General features: G+C 34.3%; 1 protein-coding gene across 1 annotated transcript; it reads right to left on the reverse strand.

Moving 5' to 3' along the window:
* Window positions 1-1,584: 1,584 nt before the first annotated feature.
* LOC149833794 (Mitochondrial transcription termination factor family protein) lies at window positions 1,585-13,492 on the reverse strand. The gene is made up of 7 exons (XM_090009857.1): window positions 12,894-13,492; window positions 12,556-12,693; window positions 12,122-12,367; window positions 11,041-11,154; window positions 9,482-9,664; window positions 2,189-2,406; window positions 1,585-2,042 (listed from the first exon to the last, which is right to left on the reverse strand). The coding sequence occupies exons 1-7, from the start codon at window positions 13,467-13,469 to the stop codon at window positions 1,703-1,705; spliced, it is 1,815 nt and encodes a 604-aa protein (XP_089865983.1). The 5' UTR covers window positions 13,470-13,492; the 3' UTR covers window positions 1,585-1,702.
* Between the last annotated feature and the right edge of the window lie 11,398 nt (window positions 13,493-24,890).

Here is a 24,890-nt window from a genome sequence, read left to right on the forward strand (position 1 = left end):
TTTAAATCTAAATATTTGTGATTTTGAATATGAGAATAATATAAAAAATTATAGAACATTTCAAAAACATGTTAAATTAGCCATACAATATGATCATTTTTCGTTATATTAATGAATGCAATTTTTTTTTTTTATAACCCAAAGAAACCACACCCGACACGAAGACCAGGTCACGCATGCTCAGCCTGCCATACCTACAGTTCTCATGCCAGCGACGTAAAACTCTTAGACTAGGACCCCCGCCCTTGAGTGTCGGCTTGCACAAAGAAGGTGACACCCTTGGGAATCGAACCTTGACCAGCCAAGGCCACACCCCACTACGCCAACCCCCCTTGGGTCTTCAATGAATGCAATCTTGCATGGGCATATTTTGAAGTAATTAGACTGTATGAGTGATCCAGAATTGTTCTTTTATTACAAATCATCTAGTAATTCAGATGAGAAAAACTCATTTTTTGTAGTTACATTTTGGTCGGACGAGGCACTCAATATTATCCTTGTTTGAGTTATATTTTAATAATTAATTATACTGGTTTAAAATATGTAGTAAAATAAGAAAACCATGATAAATCCATAGTCATGAACTAAACTTTAGTCGTTAGAGATGAGTATGGGTGTTGGTACAAGTACCCGGCAGGCAGGGTAGGAGTTAGCGTTTGGTTATGGTGATGTAATTGTTTGAATATGCTGGAAATCATAGGCACAGGTTTTCACTCAATCCGACCTCATAAATGGATTGAGGATAGACCAAATGCTAGGGACCAGCATTGAGATCGCATTTTTTTCTCGATAAAAAAAACATGATTTTATGAGCCGAGAAACAATCACACATTGTGGGCCATTGATTTTATAAGCCTCGTAAAATCATAAGTAGTAATCGGATGATACAAGAGCCAATTCCTACTAACCAAACCAGGCAGATCACATTAGTGGAGGAGAAATATGTGAGAACCTATCAGGATGCACCAGCCCAAATAATAACCCGGGGTTCCATCTGAAGGTTATGCAGGAGAAAAACAAGGTTCCAAACCCAACCAACATAATTTAGCATTTAGAATAGCCATTTTCTTTGAATACCAAAATTAAGCTCACCAGATCTAGTTTGGCCTAGTTGACAAATGTGTCCAGCCCTACTTATTATTAGAGTGGGCAGTTTTAGCCCCAGATTTTAGTGTCCTTAGGCAGGATATTAATCCAGCAAATGATCAAATATTGAGTACACATCAGAAGAGCTGAACCCAAACCCAGTTTGTGAACAGCTGCACAATTTTATGTAGGTTGCTCCTGTCCATCTTCATAGTTAAAAGCTTACGCCTATGTTGAGTTTAATTTGGCACAAGGGCCAAAACTAGCCCACATTACTCCCATATGGAATTCAAGCTTACTGAAAACTTCAGCCAAATAGGCTACCAATCATGCATGTTCAACAGTATACTTCTCTAGTGTCACAAATATAATTAGCATTCACTGTAATCACATGGATATGGTTGCAGATACGGGATACTGCCATTTTTATGAAGTTTTCAATATAACTAGTATATAAGGGGATAAGGAGTGGAAGCCAAAATGGAGTGTCACACTAATCTGTAATAAACTACTATAATTAAATATATTTTAATATACTTTTAAATAGACCCTTTACCATTTCCAGATCAATAACTAAGGGACTAAAAACCACGAAAGGAGTTGCAGGAGATACAACTCAGCCACATTCAGGACCAGACGGAACAAGCATTCTACCTATGCCCATGTACTCTGCTGCAAAATCCTCGTCATTTTTCCCCAACATCTCCCTCAAACTACATTTCAAATTCCTATGTTTAAGAACCTGAAACCTTGGTTTGATTCTCTTCTCTAGGGAATAACTAAAATATCTTGGATAATCTACAATTTCTTTGATTGGTTTATCCATGATATATACAAGAAACTCTAGCTTTGGTTTCAATACCTCTTCAATACTATAACCGAGTAAAGGAGAAAATCTGTAGATGATTGAGGCCACCTCGTTCCTTGACAATCCCACCTTCATCAAATAATCCATCCTGTCCATTTGAGCAAAACAAGAGTACGAGTTTATTAATTTAGTATCACTCTGGATTAAATGACTTCCAGAAGAAATTTCTGCAATTGTTGGTATAGAAGGAAAAAAAGTCAGATGATTCAGGATTTGTATTCAAGATGCCCTTACCGTGGCTTTAGCGCATTACATGTACTGCATACAAGAAATTCAGGATACTTTCTGATAACTCGTTGGAAATGGTCTTCAGGAATACCAAGATCAGTGATGAACTTGATTTTCTCCTTCAGGGTATTTTCCATACTGGCAGCAAAGAGTTCTGGGCATCGACACAAAAGTTTCCCGATGTCTATATCATCAAAACCCAGTTCTTCCATGAAGGTGATCACCTAACAGAGAAGAATCAAATAACTGTGATAAATCAATTGCAGCCAAAACTTGGTGCGAATATGCATAGCATAACCAAGAATGTTTCATTAGCAGCAATCTTCTGATTTATATATGTAAGTGCAGACACTAGATATGCATTAAGTTGAGCAACAAACCGAAATAGCAGGTACTTTGACATTAATAAGACGAGCACAAAACTTAGGAGCCTATTGAGCATTAATTTCCACAACTACAAAGTTGGATCTCTTATTGAGCAACCAATGACAGCATAGAAAGCTACTAGCACAATAGATACAGTTTTCCCCACTTGTCGCTTGTGCTCAACCAATGCTCTAGCCAGGACAATGCAGAAGATTAACATGTATCTGATATGGTTGAAAAACACCTGGTGGAATTTTGTTTCTTTTCCCATTGCCATGATATCATGTGACTTCCGGTCAATTCATAGCCATCTGGTTACTTTATTTTCATGAAGAAACCATACAGCAGCAGCCCAAGTTAGAGTTCTTCCATGGCATATGTGCATATTATCAAAAGGTAGGCTCCAAGTTCAGATAGTAATGACATATCTTGACATTTGTTTGAAAAAGTATTGCCTTTGCAACCTATTCATATGATCCTTTTGTGGACTAATGGTTGTTACTTGTTCTCAGAAAACAAAATCATTCTGCGGGACAGAAGACTAAGACAATGAGAAAAGATCAGAACCAACAGCCCATAATCAATGGTTCACTGGTTCGGGCAAGTGAAAAATAATGACTGAATTAGTCTTTACTAGCACCCAGCAGTCTCCATCTTAACCTTAGCATTATTTCTACCTCACAGAAAGCTTTGCAAGTTAGAACATGAGGAGAAATCCTTGTTCTAGAGCCGAAGGGGATTGTTGGGTTCATCTCGAGTATCGGACCATGATGGAACTAACAGAAGGATTCTTGCTGAGAGAGAGAAGGAGAAAAGAAAGAAACGAAGCTTCAGTAGAGAATTTCACCCGTAAGCATCACTTTGAAGCATAAGGGTAGTTAGGAATAAAAATAGGATTAGTGGTTGGATACTTCCCAGAAAATGTACCCCTTTAGTATGCAAAATTGAAAGTTTTCAACACCAACTCCGATTTGAGGAACTTGTGGTAACTATTAAAAAGAGTGGATGCTGGAAGGATGTCTACAGGACTAAGATTTTGGACCATAAGCATGAAGCATGAAGCATGAAGCATGAAGCATGAAGCATGAAGCATGAAGAAGTTGAAGGCATGATTTCCAATGTGGGCCTTTAGTCTAAGTCACATGGACTCGGCAAAGCAGGTGTCGCACCCATGTCGACGCTACGCGGGTGTGGCACCCGGTGCGGTCAACACGACCCTGGGTGCGGTCAACGCACCCAGGGTCATTTTCGTCCAATTTTTGAACCTAAAAAAAATTTTGTTGCCCGATCAAAAGGGGCTGCGAAAGAAGTTTGCCCTAATCTTCTCCTCTCCTCTCCCGCGCAGCTCCGCTCTCTCTCACCTCCTCTCCTCCCGACATCTCGCAGGGGAGCCCGACGCCACCTCCTCTTCTCCCTCGTCGCAGGTACCCTCTCGCTCTCTTATTGGGTCAGCAGGGGAGGGGTCGAGCCCCCCTCCCTGCTCCCTCTGATTTCAGGGGAGGGTCGAGCCCCTCCCAAGAAAAAATTTCTTCTGAGGGGCGTTACCCCCCTACAAACCCCCGCCAAGGGCGGCCCCCCTGGACCCCCCGCCCGCTGAACGCGCAGCAGGACCCGCGTCGGAGGAAGGGGGAGCCCCCGAACCCCCCATTAAGGGCAAAAACTCTGAATCAGGCTCCACAACTCATCATTGGACTCGATATTATAAATCTTGATTGTTTGCATAATTGACTTTAATATAATTTTGTTTGTGTTTTCAGGACAAAAATGACGGATAAAGGAAAAGGGCTTGCGTCATCTTCGTCCCCACATGTGAGTTCTACTGCTAGTTTTGTTTATAGTTGTAGTGAAAGTGATGATGTAGGGTCACTATAGGTACATTTAGATAAGCTTGCAAAAACTGGAGAAGGAGGTGGAAACAAGAGATTTCGATGCAAGCTCTCTGAAAGAGAGTTCGTTGGGTCTTACGCAAGAGTGAATGATCATTTGTTGAAGATACCAGGACATGACATTTTAGGATGCATAAAAGTTGATAAGGCAATGCGAAGACAATACAAGAAAATACAAGAAGAATATGAGAAGAGAAAGACAATTAGTGATTTTTGTGCAATTAGTATGCCATTTCGAAGCCACCAAGAAGATGCTGAAAAAAAAAAGTCAATGTAGGAGGTAGAGGAACAATACAAGCAACATTCAATATATATGGAAGGGAAGATATAGATCGAAAAGTAGGGAGGTATTTTTATTATAGTTTACTCTCATTTAATGCGGCTAGAAATCTTTATTGGAAGGATTTAGTAACATCTTTGGCAAATTGTAATTTGAGTGGCTATGTGCCTCCAAGCTCAGAAAAAATATGAACCACGCAAACGTGGAGAGGTTGCTGGAGAATAAAAAGTATTCATGGGAGAAAAATGGGGTTTCTATTGTTTCTGGTGGATGGACAGATATTCAAAGGCGCCCACTGATCAATTTCATTACTTGTTCGCTTAGTGGCCCAATATTCTTGAAAGCAGTTGATGCATCTGGGGAATATAAAAATACAGAGTATTTGAAGTGGTTGTTTATAGAAGTCATAAAAGAAGTGGGTGATCAGAAAGTGGTATAAATCATTACAGACAACGCTCCAGTTTGTAAAACTGCAGCGTTGAGTTTGGAGAGTGAGTACCCTCATATTTTTTGAACTCCCTGTGTAGCACACAACTTAAATTTGGCCCTAAAAAGCATCTGCAACCCCAAAGAAGAAGAAAATTTACAAGCATATGCTTTATGTTCATGGATTAAAGATTTAGAAAGAAATGTCAAAAGCATTATGAATTTTGTTGTTAACCACCATTGTGCTAATGCTATATTTAATAGGCATTCTGACCTGAAATTTTTGAAGGTCGTTGAAACACGTTTTGTATTCATCATTATGATGGTGAAGATGATTAAAAAAGTGAAGAATGTTTTGGTTAACATGGTGATGAAAATTGGACATTCTATCGTGTTGATGATGATATCAAGGCTCAAGAAATTAAGAAATTCATTCTTGATGATGAGTTTTGGGACAGAGTGGTATACTTCTTTCAATTTACACAACCTATTTGAGAAATGTTAAGAGAAGTTGATAAGAATGAGCCCATGCTTCACAGAGTTTAGGAAATGTGGGATAATATGATTAAAAAAATACAAGTTATAGTTTTCAAGCATAAAGAAAAAAATCTTGCATTTAATGATTCAGAATTTTTTAACCATATTCATTCAATTTTAGTCAGAAGATGGGATAAGAGCAACACTCATTTGCATTGCATGTCACATTTTCTTAATCCAAAATATTATGCAAATAAGTGGCGGGCAGGTGGTATTGGTCGTGTCCCTCCAAATTTAGACTCAAAGTTATCAAGAAATAGAAATATGTGTATGACAAGACTTTTCAGAAGCATATCTTCTGCATCAAGTCACACAAGAGTTTGGAAATTTTTCATCTTTGAGATTATATGGACCGGCATTATTCGTGAGAGAGGAGGATAATATAGATCCTATCACATGATGGTCAACATTTGGATCAGAAACACCTCTTCTCCAACGTCTTGCATTAAGATTATTATCGCAGCCTGCTAGTTCATCTTGTTGTAAAAGAAATTAGAACACATATTCTGAAATCCACAACATGAAGAGAAACAAACTCACCAGCAAACGTGCAAAGGATTTAGTATATGTTCATTCAAATCTTCGATTACTTTCGCGAACCAATGATGAATACAAGTACTAATTTGCTCTCTTAGTTATTTGATTATTTCTTAGTTTTTCATTTAAATATACTTGTATTGTATTTAACATTTTCAAATTGGGTTTGTAACACAGACAAGGAACATCCAAATTTTAGGATGTAAACCCAAAAAGAGTGTGACTTCGAGGGAGAGCATGATTTCAACATGACAAACATGGATTTAGCTGAGCCCAGTATTCCTTCTAAATTTCTAATGATGCATTTGATGATGAAGAAAAAAATTATTAAGATCCACTACATTGTAGGATATACTTTTGGTATGTAATTTAGTTCTTTTTTGCTTTACTTATTTGATTGATATTTAGGTTGATTTATGTAATTGCTTTACATATTTGATTGATATTTAGGTTGATATATTGCATGCATGATGAATGATATTATGACAATGTTAATTGTTAAAACTTCAAAATTATATATATATGTATAATTTTTTACATTTTTGCCCTGTTGCACCCCCACACCCAAGGTTTTTGAAAGTGCCGCACCCCCGCACCCGCACATGCACCCATGTGACATAGCCTGTAGTCTATTTGTACTTCTTATGTTGACTATATTCTGTAAATCTACAAGTATGCCACCATCAAGTAGAGAGGGGACAGAAAAGACACAAATACCCCTCATGTTATAACAAATACAAGAAAAACTAATAAAGAATAGAACCAATAATAAAATACAGATATACATTCTTCTAGTGACATCAATCACAACTAGTCATTTCCAAGGTTGTTTGGCCGGACAACTTTCATGTTAGTAGTTGGAAGGTGAATACAAGAAATTGAAGTAATTCTTTATATTTAAAAGAGATTTTACATATTATAAAATGTTTCATTGCTTATGCCTATGAACACCATTTCAAAGTGAGAAACATGCTTCTGAAGCTGAAGCAAAATGCTCCCCATAAGTTATGAAACACTTGGATAATCATGCTTCACTTTGGTGGAGAAACAAAGGAATTCCCTGTCCCTGGGCATCATCAGTCCCACTAGTTGAAATAACTTTTATCAGGGAGACTGATTTTCATTTATTGTTGTTTTTAAAGATGCACTTTGATGCCGATGTTAGTTCATTCAGTAAGTCGATTCAATGATTAATTAACAGAATTTATACTTTTCATTTATTAAATTTATTCCATCAACCATTCTTCCTACATGATCCCAAGATATTCCATCTTACTGCCCAAGTGATTCCTCAAACCCCTTTGCACTTATCCTTCAAGTGCTCAATCACTTCCACTTTTATAGTTCCAATTTTGCTTCCCATAAATCTTTTGAACTCTTCAACTCTAACTCCTACTGTTACATTTGTAAAAATCAACAACAGTAGTACTGATCAAAGCCACTCAATTGAAAGTTTTCAGTTGTGTACTTCTATAGGTTTTACCTAATGTATTGTGCTAAGAACGGACACAGATATTTTGTTCATGTTACTGTATTTTGGCTTTAATTTATCTCTGTTTCAGACATTTACATATTAGTTTTAGATAATGTTTTATGCAAGTTGAAGAAAAAAAATTAATTAATGTGGAACTATGCAAGAGAAAATGCCCAACAAATGAAGGACGAGCACCATGATCTAGCCACACACACTAAATAGCAAGTTATGTGACTGATAAAGGATAAACAGGGGTATCACTGATTGAAAGGGCAGTTTTAAGCAAGGAAGCATACAATGAAACAGTCAATAGACTCAATACATCTAAGATGCATATGATGAGGTGGATTTCTAGAGTAACGAAGATCAGATGATAGAGGGAAATTGGTTGATTAATCATTAAACTAAAAAAGGTAGTGAACAGACATGAAAGTGTTAAAAATGTAAATGTACATATATATATATATATATATATATATATATATATATATATTTATGTGTAACTAAGTTAGTAACTAGGGTTAGTCTAGTTAGGATTAGTTTTTTTATTTTTGTTGAGATAGGACTAGTCAACACTTGTTGACTAGTCAATATTGAGAGTCGTTGGAGGTCCAATGGTTCTATTTAGAGCCCGTTGGACCCCCAACGACTCTCTCTTGGGTCTCTTTCCTTGTGTATAAATATGGGGGCAAAACCCCGCCATTTGTAATGCTTCTTGCATGTGTTGAGATCAATAAAAACATTTATTTTTTATCTTTTTTCTTGTTCTCTTTCATGGGTATTTGTAAGTGAACCTATTTGTGGTTCTTTGTGTGTTCATTGTGATATTTTGGTGGAACTCTCTTGAGTGTCCACTTTTGGTGATTTAGTGAATATCTTCTGAGGAACTCATTTCCTTACAGAAAGGAGACAGTGAGTATAGATGTGAAAGACCAGGTGATGACTCATATTTCAATAATAGATAAGCAAGATTGGAGAAATATTAGTTGCAAAACTAAGTTCACATAGATGAGATAAGGCTTATTAAAGATGATGATCAATAAATATTTTAAAATTATCATTTACAATAAATATTTTAAAAATGACATTTTTGAAATAAAATAAACATGGCAAAAACTATGGAATAGACAAATGGTTTTAAAGATTCTTAAAAAATTGAAAAGCAAAATGCTTCCAGTCTGTAGGAGTATCTGTTGTGGATAAAGTTCTCTCTCTGGGTCAAACGACTCAAACATGAAATTAGTGAACATCTCATAAAAGTTATTACAACGTATGCAAGGTATATAACAGAGTAGGAATGCAATCCAAGATTCTGCAATGGACAATTACTATTAATTTATGCGCTAGAGTGACTTTGCATACTTGCTGAAATAAAATAGATTCTTTTGAAAAATAGCAATCCCCGAACCACAGGATACAAGGAAGCAAAAAGCTAAATAGTTTATATGTGGCACTTTTTCTTTTATGAACCAATATATGTATGCCTGTTCTGGCAATCTACCTTCTTTGCAATCCTTGATTCCTTTTAACTCTTATAACAGTTGGTGTATTATATGTAACCCAATAATTGACAGAATCATTATATAAACAATAGGCAACCTAGAATAAGAAGTGTTGGTTTCAATAAAAATGAATGTGCCAGGTCATTCATGGGAATAGATGAGCATGCTAATACAGAAAAAAGACAAAAGGGAACAACTGAAATACATATAAGTAGCATGTCTATGCATATTTTCCTATAGCAAATGTCAAGACAAAATATCTGAACATATGAAAATAATTAAGAAACTAACCTTGAGAAGCTCCTGAGGTCTCCGTAGCAGCAACTGAGGACTAGAAGAAATAATATGTGCAAACTTTTTGTTTTTAACTCCCAAATCCGCAAATTGTGTTAATACCAATTTCATCCTATCAGTTGAACATCCTAATATATGGGGCCAGCTTTTAACGGCACTATCGACACTGGCTTTTGGCACCTAAGAATAAAAAAGGAAAATGTTAGTCATTGACTAAACTTTACATTAACAAGCAATTTTATGAGTATGCACCTGTTTGAGATTTTCACTACTTCTTACTAGAAGAAATAAAATAATAAAACCATCTAACAGTAAAAAGTAGCATAGTAAATTAGTGCAATTCATAATAAAAGGTAGGCCATAAATGGTTTTTATAATGAACAATCTTTTCTCTTCTTTTTCTCAAAAAGAAGATTAACCAACTTTTTTTAAATGTCATACGCAGTTCAAATATAACCCATGGCACTCAACCGATAGAGAATGATGTTGGTTTTTCCTATCTTTTATTAGAAAATAGGGAGCACTTTTTCAACTTTCGATATTGTTTAAAGGATAAAATTATTATATCAAACATACGGATAAGAAGTCTTCCAGAATTCATGATGTTGCAAAGACACCTATTGGTAATGTGTGGTGTGGAAATGATGTTTATGTTGTTGATGATAGTGGCATATTGGATTTAAGTGGTCTAGTTAGAGGTGAAAACTTTATCCACATTGGAGTTAAAAAAAATGGTTTAATTTTATAGTGTTTGACTTTGACCAACTGTTTGGCCTAAAAATGATGGTCAAATGAGTCAAATATGGTTATAAACAAAAGAGGGAAGAGTTTTATGAGAGTCTTAGCTAAATAATATTTTTTGGTTGAGACAAAAATGGATTAGATATGGTCAAACCATGCTGGATATGGTTTGACCATATCCTGTCCATATTGGAACTGTATCTGTGCCCGTATCCGTTCCACATGGGTATAGTGCCCAAAAGGGCGTATCCCTGTGACATAGTGGCAGAAGAATTAACGCCACCTCTTTTCTGGTATTGTATGTTTTTCCAGCAGATATTTACATTGTTTGGCCTGATTTGAGGGTCGATGTGAGAGCTAAACCATGCATTAAAGACTTACTTTTGGGGCTGTTGCGACTTAGGCTCTCCAAGAAATGAAAATTCATTTGGAAGTGGTGGATACTAGTTGTGTGGTGGCAGATCTGGATGGAAAGGAGTAACAAAATTTTTAAGGATATTTCACGCCCTTTGTCTGTTATCCATAGCCTTCGTAAGGTTGTTGATTCTCATTGTGCTGCTATTAAATGGCCAGACATGGATATCTCTTGGCTTCCTTATGGGATATGTACATATTTTGTATGGTGACAACTCGTTGCCATTTTATCTTTTGAACTTAATATTCTTTTCCCTTTGTTCTAAAAAATACGGCATTGTATTTCTTTTTATTGTCTCTCTTCATTTTTCGTATGTTTAACAGACACTTAGCGCTAAATAATATGATATCAAAGTAAAAAAGAACAGAAGTGACAAATAGAGAGAGACCTAGATATGCACCTTCAATACAGTGAACAAGGAGAGGATTTCCCCATAGTTTTTTATGATGCTAGTTGAGAGAATCCAAGGATACTTTACCAGCAGCTTGCCAATTTCTTTGTGTTCTATTCCCACCTGAACAAAAACATAATCTAATGATTTATGAACATAGATGAAAGAATAACGCTCCACCTGTATTCCCCAACAAAAGCACCATGAAATTGCAAAGGAAAAAATGAACAACTCATTTTAGTTTCAAAAAGCACATAGCAGAATGTACAAAATCATGTTATGCTCTTTTGGGTTGCAAGTTCCAATTACGAAACATCTAATCAGATCAATAAGGTAACTCTATCCATAGTCCAACATGATTATGGGTTGTATCAGGCTCACCAGGTGCCTAACGACCTCCATTATGTGTATGTGTTTGTGTAACTGCATGAATCACAAGTCATGTAGATGTAGCTTGTTAACTATAAACAAGCGAGGCACAAAACCAAAACTCATATCAGACATCCAAAACCCAAACTAAAGTGAGCTTCTCTTTTCTATTTATGCAGCATCTAATGATGCATGATGAAGTTTTTAGAAGTCATCTCTATTTATTTTGATGCCTGTTATGGAGAGTTGGACAGATGCACAGGGTTTGAAGTGGAATTCTCTCTTCCAGAACTCAATAATGTGATTTTTATTCCATGCTTTACATGGATAATTTTCCTCATTGCCTGTGGCAGAAGATAACTCACTAACCATCTCAATAGCTGCTGTGCTTCACGGACATCCAATTTTATCCATTGTATAGTTTGTGACACACACAAGCATTGCAATGTTTCTAATTTTTTATTTTGCCATGTAGTACACATATTTTAGAGCACTTTCCACCTGCTGCTCACATAAATATGCAGGCACAAGGTCAATATTGCACAAAAGATATAATGTGAGCATGCTATGTCATTTTTGGTCATAACAAGAAAATTTACAATGCCATTCTAATATATAAGAACCCATGGACATGGTAATCTACAAAGATAATATTTTCCGAAACAAAGCATAACCAGAAAAATAAAATAGTGCAAGAAAAGAATTACGAAGAGCAGCATACCTTTTCGAAAAACCTTATTCTCGGTATAATATCCTTCTCAATGTTGTAAAAGATAACAGGAGGAAACAAAAGGCATATCGTTCCAGTTAGTCCCTTTGGGACACCAACATCTTCAAAAAGCTCCACCAAGGGTCTGATGCTGGAATCCATTGACAGCAAAAGCACACGGGGAAAAGATTCAATAAGGTATGGAAATGAGGCATCTCCTCGATCCAACATGTCTAAACCTCCACGCCTAGCTTCCATCTAAAGCACGCAAGAAGTATCAATAACATTGAAAACAATAACATATTGAAAGAGGATAGCATGGAAGAAGAAACATAAACTAAAACTTTTTCTGCAATGAGTAAAACAATGGTTGCCGAAAACAACCAAAGAATTGGGAAAACATCCAGTATATGATGAAGCCACAAACATTAACGAACAGCGCGGACCTTTTCAAAGTATGACATAGTTCTTTGGACATCCTCATCAGCACAAATTGAAAAGTGCTTCATCATGCGGCGAGCATTCTTTCCAATCAACTTCACTCGATCAGTGTCAGAAAACAATAGCTCCTTCACACACTTAACCTATAAATCACAAAATGTCAAATACTTAAGCGAGCAAACCAAAAGCCAGACCTTGTGCTTCCAACATGGCATTTCAACGAACAGGTTATTGGCAAGCAGAATACCCATTCAAAACGCCAATAACAACACTACTGTGCACTAAAAAACAGATCTAAATTCTAGCAGAAAGCTCAAAAACCAAAGAAACAAACAATTGTGACCTTTTCTCCGAGCTTGACGAGCTCGACCTTCCCCGACAAGTAACGCGCGACGTACGTAGACGACGAAGGGCTCAGACCAAGACTCTCCATGAAAGGGATGAGACCGCCGTCCCCTTTCTCCTTCGCTATGTACCAGACCTTCTTCTTGAAACTAAGACCACCCACGTCCTCTTCTTCGATTGCCCACGACTTCCACAACCCAGTTTCGTCCAATTCCCTCGCGTTACCGACAAGCGTCTTGGTATACGCCGGGCATTTCGACGCTATCTCGAGCGATTCCTTCCTCGGGACCCCGAACCCTTCGAGAATCTCGGACACCGCTTCCCTCGCTTCCTCCAATTCGCCGCCACCATCGACGGAATTCATGACGGAACCGGGAGAAACTCGACGGGAAACACGGCTTTCTCTAGTGGGTGACCCGAAAAACGGGTAGTTTCGCTCGGAAAGCGAGTGGCGACAGGTTTTTGTGGGCAAACCCATGTGTTGGATCGAGAGGTTGGTACCATTCTGGCGGCGGGAACGCCGGGATTCGAGGGGAAACGCGAATCGCGAGGGTAGGGAGACGATCGTCGACATGATCGTCGTTCATTTCGCGAAGAAATGGAGAAATGAGTACCCGCCGATTCTTTCCGTTTGCAAGTTGGGCTGCAATTGGATCCGATACAGTCTAGTATCCGATCCGGGTCCGACACATTAATTTTGGATTCGGATCCTTACAATAAGATCCGATTTTCGATTCGGTTTTGCTACATCGTTTTTTTTTCGAATTTGGATCAATTTTGATCCGCTGAAGAATCCAATCCAAGTTCATTTTTCACATGCTCTACTAGATCCAACATTGCCACAAGTGTTTTGGATCTGGATACCTAACATATTAAATTTTATTTGGATCTGGATCTACGTTGTAATATCAGATCCAGATTCGGATCTAACGAGATCCAACCTGTATTCGATCCATTTGAGGCCCTTTTGCTAGGCAATATGGCCAAAATTTAGAAAGCATGACGGTCCGTATCATTGTTAATGGGCTAAAAGCAATTTTGTCTGTTTTTTATACTATTAATGATTTTATTCTATTTTTCTTGTGTATTGATATTTTTCTGAAATTTTCTCTTGTTTTTTTCAAGTATTCCAAAAATCTTCCACTTGGATATTTGACCAATGTTTGAGAACTTTGCTTATGAGGGAAAACGTTTCTCCAATTTTCAGAATGGCACCTAACTCTTTGACATAATTGAAAATGCAGGTAATGTTCCGAAAATTTTGAAAAAGTATCTAAAGTTATATGTACGTAGATCAAAAACAAACTTTTTAAATTTGACTCTAATTGCTATTAACTTATCTTAGATTAGCTTAAACATATTAATTCCATACTAACCATTGCCCTCTAAAAGTTAGAATGTACTCTTGTTCTTTTACATGCCCAACATCGGTAGGATTAAGTGGATTTTGAATTAGCTTCGACAGTGGCTGTGATGGTAGGTCAGCTCCGACGGTGGCTGTGATGCTTGGCCAGCTCGGACAGTGGCTGTGATGGTAGGTCTATGGATAGAGGGACTCTCTGATAGAGAGAGAAAAAGAAGGAAGAAGAGAAAGAAGAAGTGCCAACTTCGATGATGGTCATTTGGCTTAGGGTGTTGGTGATCGACGAGGCGCAAGCGGACTGGTGGTCCACCATGGACCTCATACACGGCATGCCCACCTTTCTCTGCTGAGGGTAGAGAGATTATCTGATAGAGCCTTAAAGCTCCTCCACTACCACCACTCTCTTACTCTCACTAATTTTATCACATTTTTCCACTTTGTTTTTCTTATACTACACAAAAAAGTAACCATTTTTCTTAAAAAAAATCTTGTGGAAAACATCTCATAGGCAAAACTTTCTTTTCTTATGAGAGTTTTTCTCGCTTCCAAATGTGCCCTAAAAGTGTATTTGTTTCAACCTAAAATAAGGATAAGAGGCTCACTTTAATATGAAATGGACATTATTTCCGACAAAGATGAAACAAATGCATTGCAAGAAAGTGGTTATGGAGCATAGGCAGCGAAAAATTTAAACTAAGGTGCATACGAATATATAGTAAAAAGAAAAAAATACTAATAAATAATAATAATAATAATAATATGTTTCTAAAAAGTCAAATAAATATTCTAAAATATACTTTTTATGATTGACATAATCATTTTTTTTATATTTGGAGAACCATTCATAACTGATTCATTGCTAATTTAAAAAAAAAAAGCAATTGATAAGAATCATGGATCGCTCATCTATGCTAATTGATATAAAAACAAAAAAACAAAATCCCTAATATTCAAACCCAAATCAAAACATTCATTATTTGTGGATTCATTCATAATGCTAATTGATAAAGAAAAACACATAAAAACCTTAAAACCATATAATTAAACATTCATACAAAATTTAAAAAATCAAAACCCTAATTCGTACAAACATCATAAGTTATGGATTTATGCTGATTGATAAAAAAAACTTAATATTTTACTAAAAACAAGCATTTATGATTCGTAGATTCATGCCTAGTGATAGTTTAAAAAAAATCTAAAACTATAACGAAACATTTATGTTATTATGAAAAAAACTAAATCAAAACCCTAAATCTAGCAAAAATCATTCACATGTATGTTAATTGGAAAAAATCAAACCCTTAAAATTCTTACCAAAATCAAGCAAACATTTATGGAATCATGTTTAATGTTGATTAAAAAAGAAACACAAAAATACCTAATTAAATATTTATTTTATTTTAAAAACCAAAATGAAAAACTTAAATCCTAACAAAAATCGTGGATTTAGGGGTTTGATAAGTAATAACTAGAATCAAGCATTCCACTAATGGAATCATACTTAATGATAATTTAAAAAAAATGCACAAAAAACTAAATCCTAATAAAACTTTCACGTCATTTAAAAAAAAAATCCAATATCAATACCATATGTCCTAAAACATTCATAGATTTATGCTAATTTAAAACGAAAAGCAAAACCCTTAATATTCTAATCAAAATATAACATTCATTACATGCCTAATCTTAATTAAAAAAGCACAAAAACCTTAAAATCCTAATTAAACATTCATGTTATTTAAAAATAAAAACTAAATAAAGGCCTAAGACCTAACAAACATCATGCATTATGATTATTGAAAAAATAAATAAAACCTTTAAAATTAAAACCATGTAAATCATTAATTCTTGATTTATGAAATAATTTGAAAAGATAAAAGAAAAGAAGGAGGTGATGATGAGAAAGAAAAAGAAGATGACCCAATGGTCATGAACCAGAGAGACCCGCTGAATGGCAAACTCTAGTAAAATTGAGAGAGAGAGAGAGAGCAATCGGGGTCAAGCAGGGACCACAAGAAAGGGGTTGGGATGGGTGTTGCCCACCCTGACCCGATCTCTCATTAGGGTGGGCATTGACCTCAACTTTCACTGGGTGAGGGTGGGCACAACACACCCTAACCTTAACCCCTCTATTGGTGGGGTTTTTTGGCTAGGGTGGGCACTTGCCTACCCTGGCCTCAATGTGGCTCTCAATATGAAACTAACTGACAGATGCACATACCTCTTTTTCATATGAAAATGAAGTTGCACCTACCCTTTGGGAAAAACACTTGCTCTAAGGGTGAGTTTTGAGAAAAGGTTGAATCCCTTTATTGAGCATGTAACAAATGTGCCCCAAGAGCCTAGTGAGTTTCAATCACCTAAGTAGGGTTCTATGACTATATTATGATAATTTATTTAAAATGACTTTCAACAACTGTCATATTCTTACAACCAGAGTGAATTATTCTCATGGAAGAAAGTGACTTTCTTAAGAAAGAGTAATTGGTATAAAAATTTAAAAACTATTGTCAGCTTAACCATTTTACAAAAGTTTTTCAATAAGTGGTGTTGAGGGGGGGGGTACACATGAAATGAGGAAGTGGTGGGAAAATATGAGGCTTGCTAGTGCTAGCATAATACTTTTCCGTAATTATGCTTATATATTTATTTCATCTATGATGAGAAAAGAAGAAGAAGAATTTTTTATGTAATTTACATGAAACAAATGCACTTATGACCCTTTGTTTGGGAAGCAAAGTGTCTTTTGTGTGAAAGAGACACCCTTCAACAAAAATAGGTGCATTTTAACAAGATTCCACACGAAATATGTTTCCTTTGAAGCCTATGAAAAGTTTTTCACAAGCAAATATGCTTTTCATAGGAAAGGTGAGCTCCCCTCAATACTATGATGGAGACATTTGTTTCACCTACCATCAAAAAATGATCTATTTCTCTGTTTGGGCTAAGTGAAACAAACAAGTCCTTAGATAAATTCCAAATGTTGTGTTTTTAACTTGCCAAAGTCATAGTCAAAGTTAATATTAGATACATTTATTTTTTTCTTAAGAATAAGAACCCTCGCTGAAGCAAAGAAAACCATGAGTGAAGTTCCATGACCATCCTACTTTAAGTGACCCACCTCCGAAAGCTACAAACCCACCCGTGCCCTAGTGGAGTTTGATTTTGCAGTGGTAATCTTAAATACATTTCAAGGCCATGAAAAATATCAAACTCCAAGTCGTATTCCATTGCAAACCAAGGTGACTCAATGTTGTCTATGAGATTGACAAATATCACAATAGTTTTAAATATAGTGTTTACATTATATGCAGCTTCGTTGCACCAGATTAATGACTATCCAACTCAGGGGTTTTCATCTCGAAAAATGTTGAAATGGATGGTTAGCATTGGTGGAGATGCATGCTAAAAAGCTGCATAAAAAAATAACCACTTTAAAATATGAAAAATGATTGTACTTTATGGTAAAAATGATGTGTTTACTTAAACGCAATACAATTTGCCAAAATTCGCTTGATGACCAAAACCACAAATAACAAACTTTGTTAGGACCTTTTTACCATTTTGTAAGTGTGAAACACATGAAGTTCGCCTGATATATCACTCCTCATCGAGTATTGTAAACTCCCACTTAAAAGGAGGTCCCCACTTTTTTTTATGAATATAACGAAATTCACATAATAATATTTGCAAACATCCTTTTAAACCCAAACCTTGAAACTTCACAAATACTTAACTAAATTGGCATATATATCCTCATAATATGTGAAGTTACTCCAAATATGCGAAGTTTTTTTCAAATATACGATTTTTTTCCTAAATATGTGAGTTTCCTCCCAAAATGCAAATTTTCTAAGAGATCTGTAAATACATATCAATCTACATTTTTTTTTCATAAGAACCTGTGTAATTTCGCATACTTTGCTTAATAACATATAAAGTCATTTTTGTTCATTTTGTTTCTTTCTTTGTTTGTTTCTAAAAATAATTGTAACTCTTTTCCTTTTAGAGCCATATGCATTTTCTCTCTCCTCTTACAACGAGTTCAGTGAATTTTTTTCTGCATTTCGTCGAGATTGTAATATCAGCCTTCTCATCGACTTCACCGGTTAGGCTGCATATTGCCACTTCTTATCTCACTCGTACAATGTGATCAAACATTGACCATGAGATACATCTACTTTGTAAAACCCCTAATTTTTTGATTTTTTAAAAGAAACAATAGTGAACATAAGGATAAAATATTATTATAAATTAAGCTAAAAATGTAATTATAATATTAATTCGATTCATAATAAATTTTAAGTCATGAATTTATTCTGAATCAGGGTTTTGATTTTTATCAAATTTAATATGAGTTTAAGTTGAACTTAACTGAATCTTAATTACAGTTTTAATATTAGTCAGGATTCAAACTAAGTATATATTCTAATTTGAAGTCTTATTGAATTTTGATTTTAATTTTTTAACTTTTGGCAATTTAAATTTTGATTTAGGAATTCGAATTCGGATCATATTTGGATTTAAATTTTGATTTAATAAATATATCTCAAATAATATAGTTAGATTTGAGTTTGATTTAAATCTAAATTAAGACATAATTGAATGTTAATTCAAGTTTGAAATATACAATAAATTATATTTTTTTGAAATTAAATTTATAATTTTAATTTGAATTCAGAAGTAATACATGTGATTCTTTAGAATATTTCTAATAAATAAAATAATAACTTTTATGAAAAAAAAGTGTAAAGATGTAAATTAGCCCAAAATAAAATATAAGAAACATCCTATGAAAAATAAAGTTGATTCAAGTTTATTTAAATGAAATTTGCATTCAGAATCAAATTTTTGAAAAAGATAAAAATTTAATAAAATAATTGATAAATTTTATCCAAATAAAGTTGAATATGATTTCAGATGAATTTAGGATAACTTGATATGTATGTAATGTGAATTCAATAAATTTGAATTTAGTTTGAAATCTAATGTACAAAACCAAAATGAAATCAAATATTCAATACGACGACAGGTCCTACCGACTATAGTAAAAATCATTTTCGAAATACATTTTTTGAGAAAACAATATTTAAAAAATATATATATATATAATAAAAATTTGACCAAAGTATTGTGCTATAGGGTTTGTAGGATTTAGGAAAAATAAATAAATATGAAAAAAATACCCTATGTGCCCAAGAGTCTCATAAGCCCTATTGAGTTCAAATTTTTTAGAAAACATTTTTGAGAAATTCGAACTTAAGGGATAATTTAGAAAAAAATAATTTAAATTTATGAGAATTTGAAAATTTAAGAATGAAATTTAATTATGTGTAGGCTTAACTTAAATTTTATTTATTGTCATTTCGTGTAAATTTATATTTTTAATACATGAAAGATTTCCTTTGAATTTGGATTAAATTAAATTAGAATTTCATTTAATAGAATAGAATTTAAATATTAACTAAATTTAATAAAGTGGTAGGAGTTCATAGGTGGGCCGCCCCATCCTATGTGGCATCCAAATTAAAACTTTAAATTATAATAAGAAAATAAAACTTTAAAAATAAGTTAAGTTCAAACTTGCCAAATAACAAGGGTTTTAATAAAAAAGTTATTTTTTTTTTTAAAATAAAGACCCCATAATACATTTTAGAAGGTTTAGCAAGGAATGGACCAAGGAAAGAATAATGAAAGAAAGGAAAAATGAAAGAAAGAAAGAAAAGAAAAAAAAGAGAGAGAAAATTATCTAGTCAACTTGCTTGTCAAGCAAACAAGTTGAAGGGAGGCCAACCCACGGGGGTCGACCCTCCCCTTCCCTATTTATGTAATCTATAATATAATAATATATCATGTAATCTATATAGTATATACATTATATACTATGCTTGAATTTAAAAAAAAACATTACAAAAAAAGAAGGAAAGTAAAATAAACTTGGATTCAGAAACTTAACCTAGATTAGATCAAGGACTAAGATTAGTCCCAGGCCTTGACATACTCAAAGGTCTATAATAAGTTAGAAGGGGCTCACGCTCCCCACATTTGTTCTCCTTTTATTTTTCCCCAAATCCTTTTTTCTCCCAAACTTTCTCTTCTCTTTTCCTTTTCATGCACCAAATTTTTGGTGTTTCCACCCTTGGCTCAGCAAAGAGGACCTCCACGTGATTGAAGGGAGTGTAAGGAGGTTGCGTTAGAGGCTGTTGGATGTGTGGAATGGCCGGTTCATGTGAGAAAAACACTTTATGCATGTAAGATCGAATTTTGCCAAAAGTGGTAGGGGGATCTATGCTCTACTTGTGAAACAAAAATTGTGGCACGAATTTCATTAAATTTTCATAAGCATAAACCGTAAACCATGCCTCTCACATGTGGGTTTGGCTTACGTCTATCAAAGAATGAAAATATATTGGGCTTTTGAGAGAAAACCCCTTTAGAAATAATATTTTTCTTAAAAATCAGTTTCTTAGAAAATAAAACCATAAAATTTTAAAATACTTAGGTTATGCAATGATGTTTCTGCAAATTTTGATTTGGGTTAGTAGATCATGTTAGTATAGACACTTTGTAAAAATTTTAAGGATTTCCATAGTCAAATTCTTTAGATATTGTGTATTTGGTTTATCGGGTTTCTGAGAAAAAAAAATGGTAAATTTTGTGAAAACCATGATATGCCTAATTAAGTGCATGCAAAATTTAATTGTAAATGATAGTGTATGTGTATGCTATTACTCTGGAATTAGTACATGATTTTCTAATTTTTATTCATAGAAAAATTTTATGATTTACTTTTTATATTATAAAATTTACCGAATTATTTCTATGAAATCAAGCCACGTGGGAGAGGGGTCTGTTTTTTCGACCAAACGACTGAGAAAAATAGATTTGTCTATTGTAGATTATTCTAGTTTAGTGTAGTATGAAATTTATATATTTTTTATTTAATTCATGCAAGAAAAGTCAAAAATAAATATTCGAGTGACCCGTTTTGGCCCCATCCGAATACATATACCGCTATTACGTATTTCTAGCCTGATACTTGACCGGTAAATTATTTGTATCTCCTCTATCTGGAGGAATTTTAATAAACGATTTATTGCATTAGAAATCTAACAAAATTGTATATCTACTGTAAAATTTTGGGCTCTTTGCATAGACCGAGTACTGTTCTGTGATAGTTGAAATAGAAAAATATAGGTTTGTAGTAAAACGTTTGTAACTTTCTCATATGGTTGAATTTTTATGAACAATTTGTGGCTGTGAAAAGCTGACCAAATTTTCTTCAAATTTGAAAAAATCAGCTCCATTCTGAATGAATTTTTTTTATAAACTCTGTAATAGTCGAATAGAATTAGATCTTTCGTAAGTTTGAAACCAGTTTAAGAACCAAACCCCAAACACTTATGTAATTTATTCATTGATGTGCATGCCATTACGACCAATATGCAAACTGTATATATGTTGCAAAAGTTTCATCGTATGTAGAGAATGATATGCCCAATATGGAGGCATGAATAAAGGTTTAATTAAGGAAATGTGTTTGCCTATGTGACTATGCGCTAAGTATGGGACAAAAATGTCCTACTTACGAATTTTATTGAGAATGTTTCAATGCTATCCATGTTGTATATTTATGCATATCTCTATTATTATTATTATTATGATAATGTGAATGCGTGGATACATACAAGTTATGAATGTTTATCACATTGCTTATGTACATACACGTGTGTGTTTGCAAATTATAAAAATGAATATGTTATCGAATGAAATGCTCTAATATATGCATCTATTGCCCAAAAGTGGTTGAATCCTCTTTGATGGATTCAATCATGATGTTGCATGTAAAGCATTTAATTTAAATAAGTGAAACATGTAACATTAAAGTAAGAGCTTGCAAGGAGAGCGTAAGCGATACATCTGGCTTCGTGAAACTCTATTTTGAGCACAAAAGGTTGCTTCTCCCCACTTGCGAAGATAGAAGATCCCTCTGCAATAGACTACAGTGTAAGGAAAAGAAATTCATGAGTGAAATTCTGATGCATCGGGATGGTGGTGTTGGAAGTCTCTCTCGCTTTTGTCATCCCTCACCAAGGATTGGTGAAATGTGTCTGGTTAGGCTAAAGCCACCCCAATATGAAAACACTACCTGCGCCATGGCCTTGTTCCATGTGTCTGCTTGTGTTTGTACCCACGGGGCTAAGAAGTGAAACTTAAATATATGCGTGCTAACTAAGTACAACATGCATCATATAATAAAAAAAATATATAATTAAATATAAGAATTGACTCATGCATATGGATGACTTATGCATTGGTAAGTGCATGCATTTTAACTGTTTATGCATTTTACCTACTTAAGTTGAAATGAAAATGCATATTTGATATATGCTTACTTGAATTATTAAAATGCATGTTGAATTATTTTAGATTTAATTTGATTTAGTGTATGAAAAGTTAGATGTAATTTTTGCTTTCGTATTTCTGCTTCACTTGTTTAATATAGTTCTACCCTACTGAAATATTGTATGTCTGACCCTTCAATTTTAATATTTTTAGGAAGTGAGTAGACTTGCATGCGATGGCGGGTGGTTGCGATGGAAACCGAGCCATACATTTCTCAAACCTCCAACATTTTAGATTGAGACTCTGATATTTTAATTAATTTGTTAATTGAATATTATATTTAATTTTGGTCAATTATGGATATTTAATTCAAGTTATAAATATTTGAATTTTCAATTTCAATGTTGTATGGTTATGATGTATATGAGAAGTAGCACACCAAGTTTTGGTCTCAATAGATTTTTTTCATTGTTATTATGTTAAAGTAATTTAAAAGTATTTTAATTTTTTTTTACTATTTTTGAGATTTAAAAATTGGGGTGTTACAGACTCTATGTTGATAGAGAGAAATACAGTGTACCATCGATTCTACATGATCATCATTGAACACTTCTATCCCACTATCAGAGTTCGTTAAAGCCATATAACCCTTATCGATTCTACATTATCATCATTCACGTTCTCTATTATGCAAATGGGTTGCAGATTTCATTTCTTATGCCAACCATACCATAAAATGCCATTACAGAAAAAACTCGTCGATGAAGTGTTGCCGATATTTTCATCGTCGATGCTTGACCATAAAAAAATGGCCATACGTTCCCACTGGTTGGAGACCACAAAAAACTTAGATTATGTGAAATCCTAACTTTGCTTGTATGAAAATCTGTATTTTTTATTAAAAGATCACATATTTAATTATGCGAAAAGACACAAATATATCACGTCTCAAAAGTTTTTATGTTCGCAACATAAAACAACTATTTTTTCTTGTGAAAATTATATTATATAAGTACCAAATATACGCAAATTTATTAAGGTATTTGCGAAGTTACGATCATAAGGAGGTTTGCAAAACTTGTTTGTGTGCGGTTCGTGAAGATTACAAAAAATATTTGTGAATATTAGGGTGTCAACAAATTTGGTTTACCTGAACCCGATCTGGACCAAACCTTATAAGGTCCATGTATGGTGACAAACAAGAAGATTTGACGGTTTGATTAATACATTGACTCAGATATAGTTTATGAAATTTTATACCAAACCCAAGTTTTGATTAAGACTCACAAATTTTCAATGTTAAGCTGATAAAAAATATTATTTTATTGGGTATGGTCCAGGTCTAGTTCATGTAGTTCTTATTGGATCCGAGTATGGTTTCTTTTAGTTTCTTTTATAGTAGACTTGCTTAGACTCGGGTTTAAATTCGATACTATACTTGAAAATTTGGTCTAAGTTTGGTTTCACCTGGGTTTGAACCAGAACCAACCCGTTGACACCCCTAGCAAACATACATTTGAGTGAGGGTTAAATAAATGAAAAAAAGATTCCCATAGTTTTATGTGATTTTAGTGTAGAACATACGATTTTACTAAGGTATTTAAAATTTTATGATTAACAAAAAATAACATAATTTTTTGCTCGCTTGGTGATGTCGGCAAAAAAAATAAGTAGACTTAAGTGAGAATTTGCAATAACCGGCGAGCACAGCAATATATCCTGTTAACTTCGTGAGTTTGTAACATGAAAAAGGGTAAAAAAGTCTTAACAAAATTGACTATTTTACTATTTTGGTGATAGGATTTTGGCAAAGTGTGAGGTACGATCATCTTTAGCTTAAAAATATTATATAGGTGTAACAATAGGCAGCCCAATGCCAAAATTTACTTAAAGTGACACATTAAAGAAATTATAAAAATATAATGAAAAACAATCACGACACAATTCTATCATGACAATTTTCTTTGGAATTTATGTTTTATTTAAATTGTTTATTATCAAAAAGTTTGGAAAACATTTCAAATTATTTTTATCATTATGCCAACCACCGAAATGCCAAGGTAGTCTATATGATCACTAACCACTTTTCGATTTAGAAACGAATCGGTTCGATCCACAGTGACCCGTCACAATTATGATACAGTGAGTCGGAGATTTAAAATTATGTGTTTTCGTTGTCATATGTAAAAGACATCAGGGATAAAATAGTAAACGTGTACATCATCTTTCGTGGAGAAGCGAGTACTATAAATGCAGTTTCTCCCTCTCGTTGCCCTTTCGGCA

Source organism: Nuphar pumila, chromosome 6, assembly GCF_984573655.1.
Source record: "Nuphar pumila chromosome 6, dmNupPumi1.hap1.1, whole genome shotgun sequence".
NCBI classification, from domain to species: domain Eukaryota; kingdom Viridiplantae; phylum Streptophyta; class Magnoliopsida; order Nymphaeales; family Nymphaeaceae; genus Nuphar; species Nuphar pumila.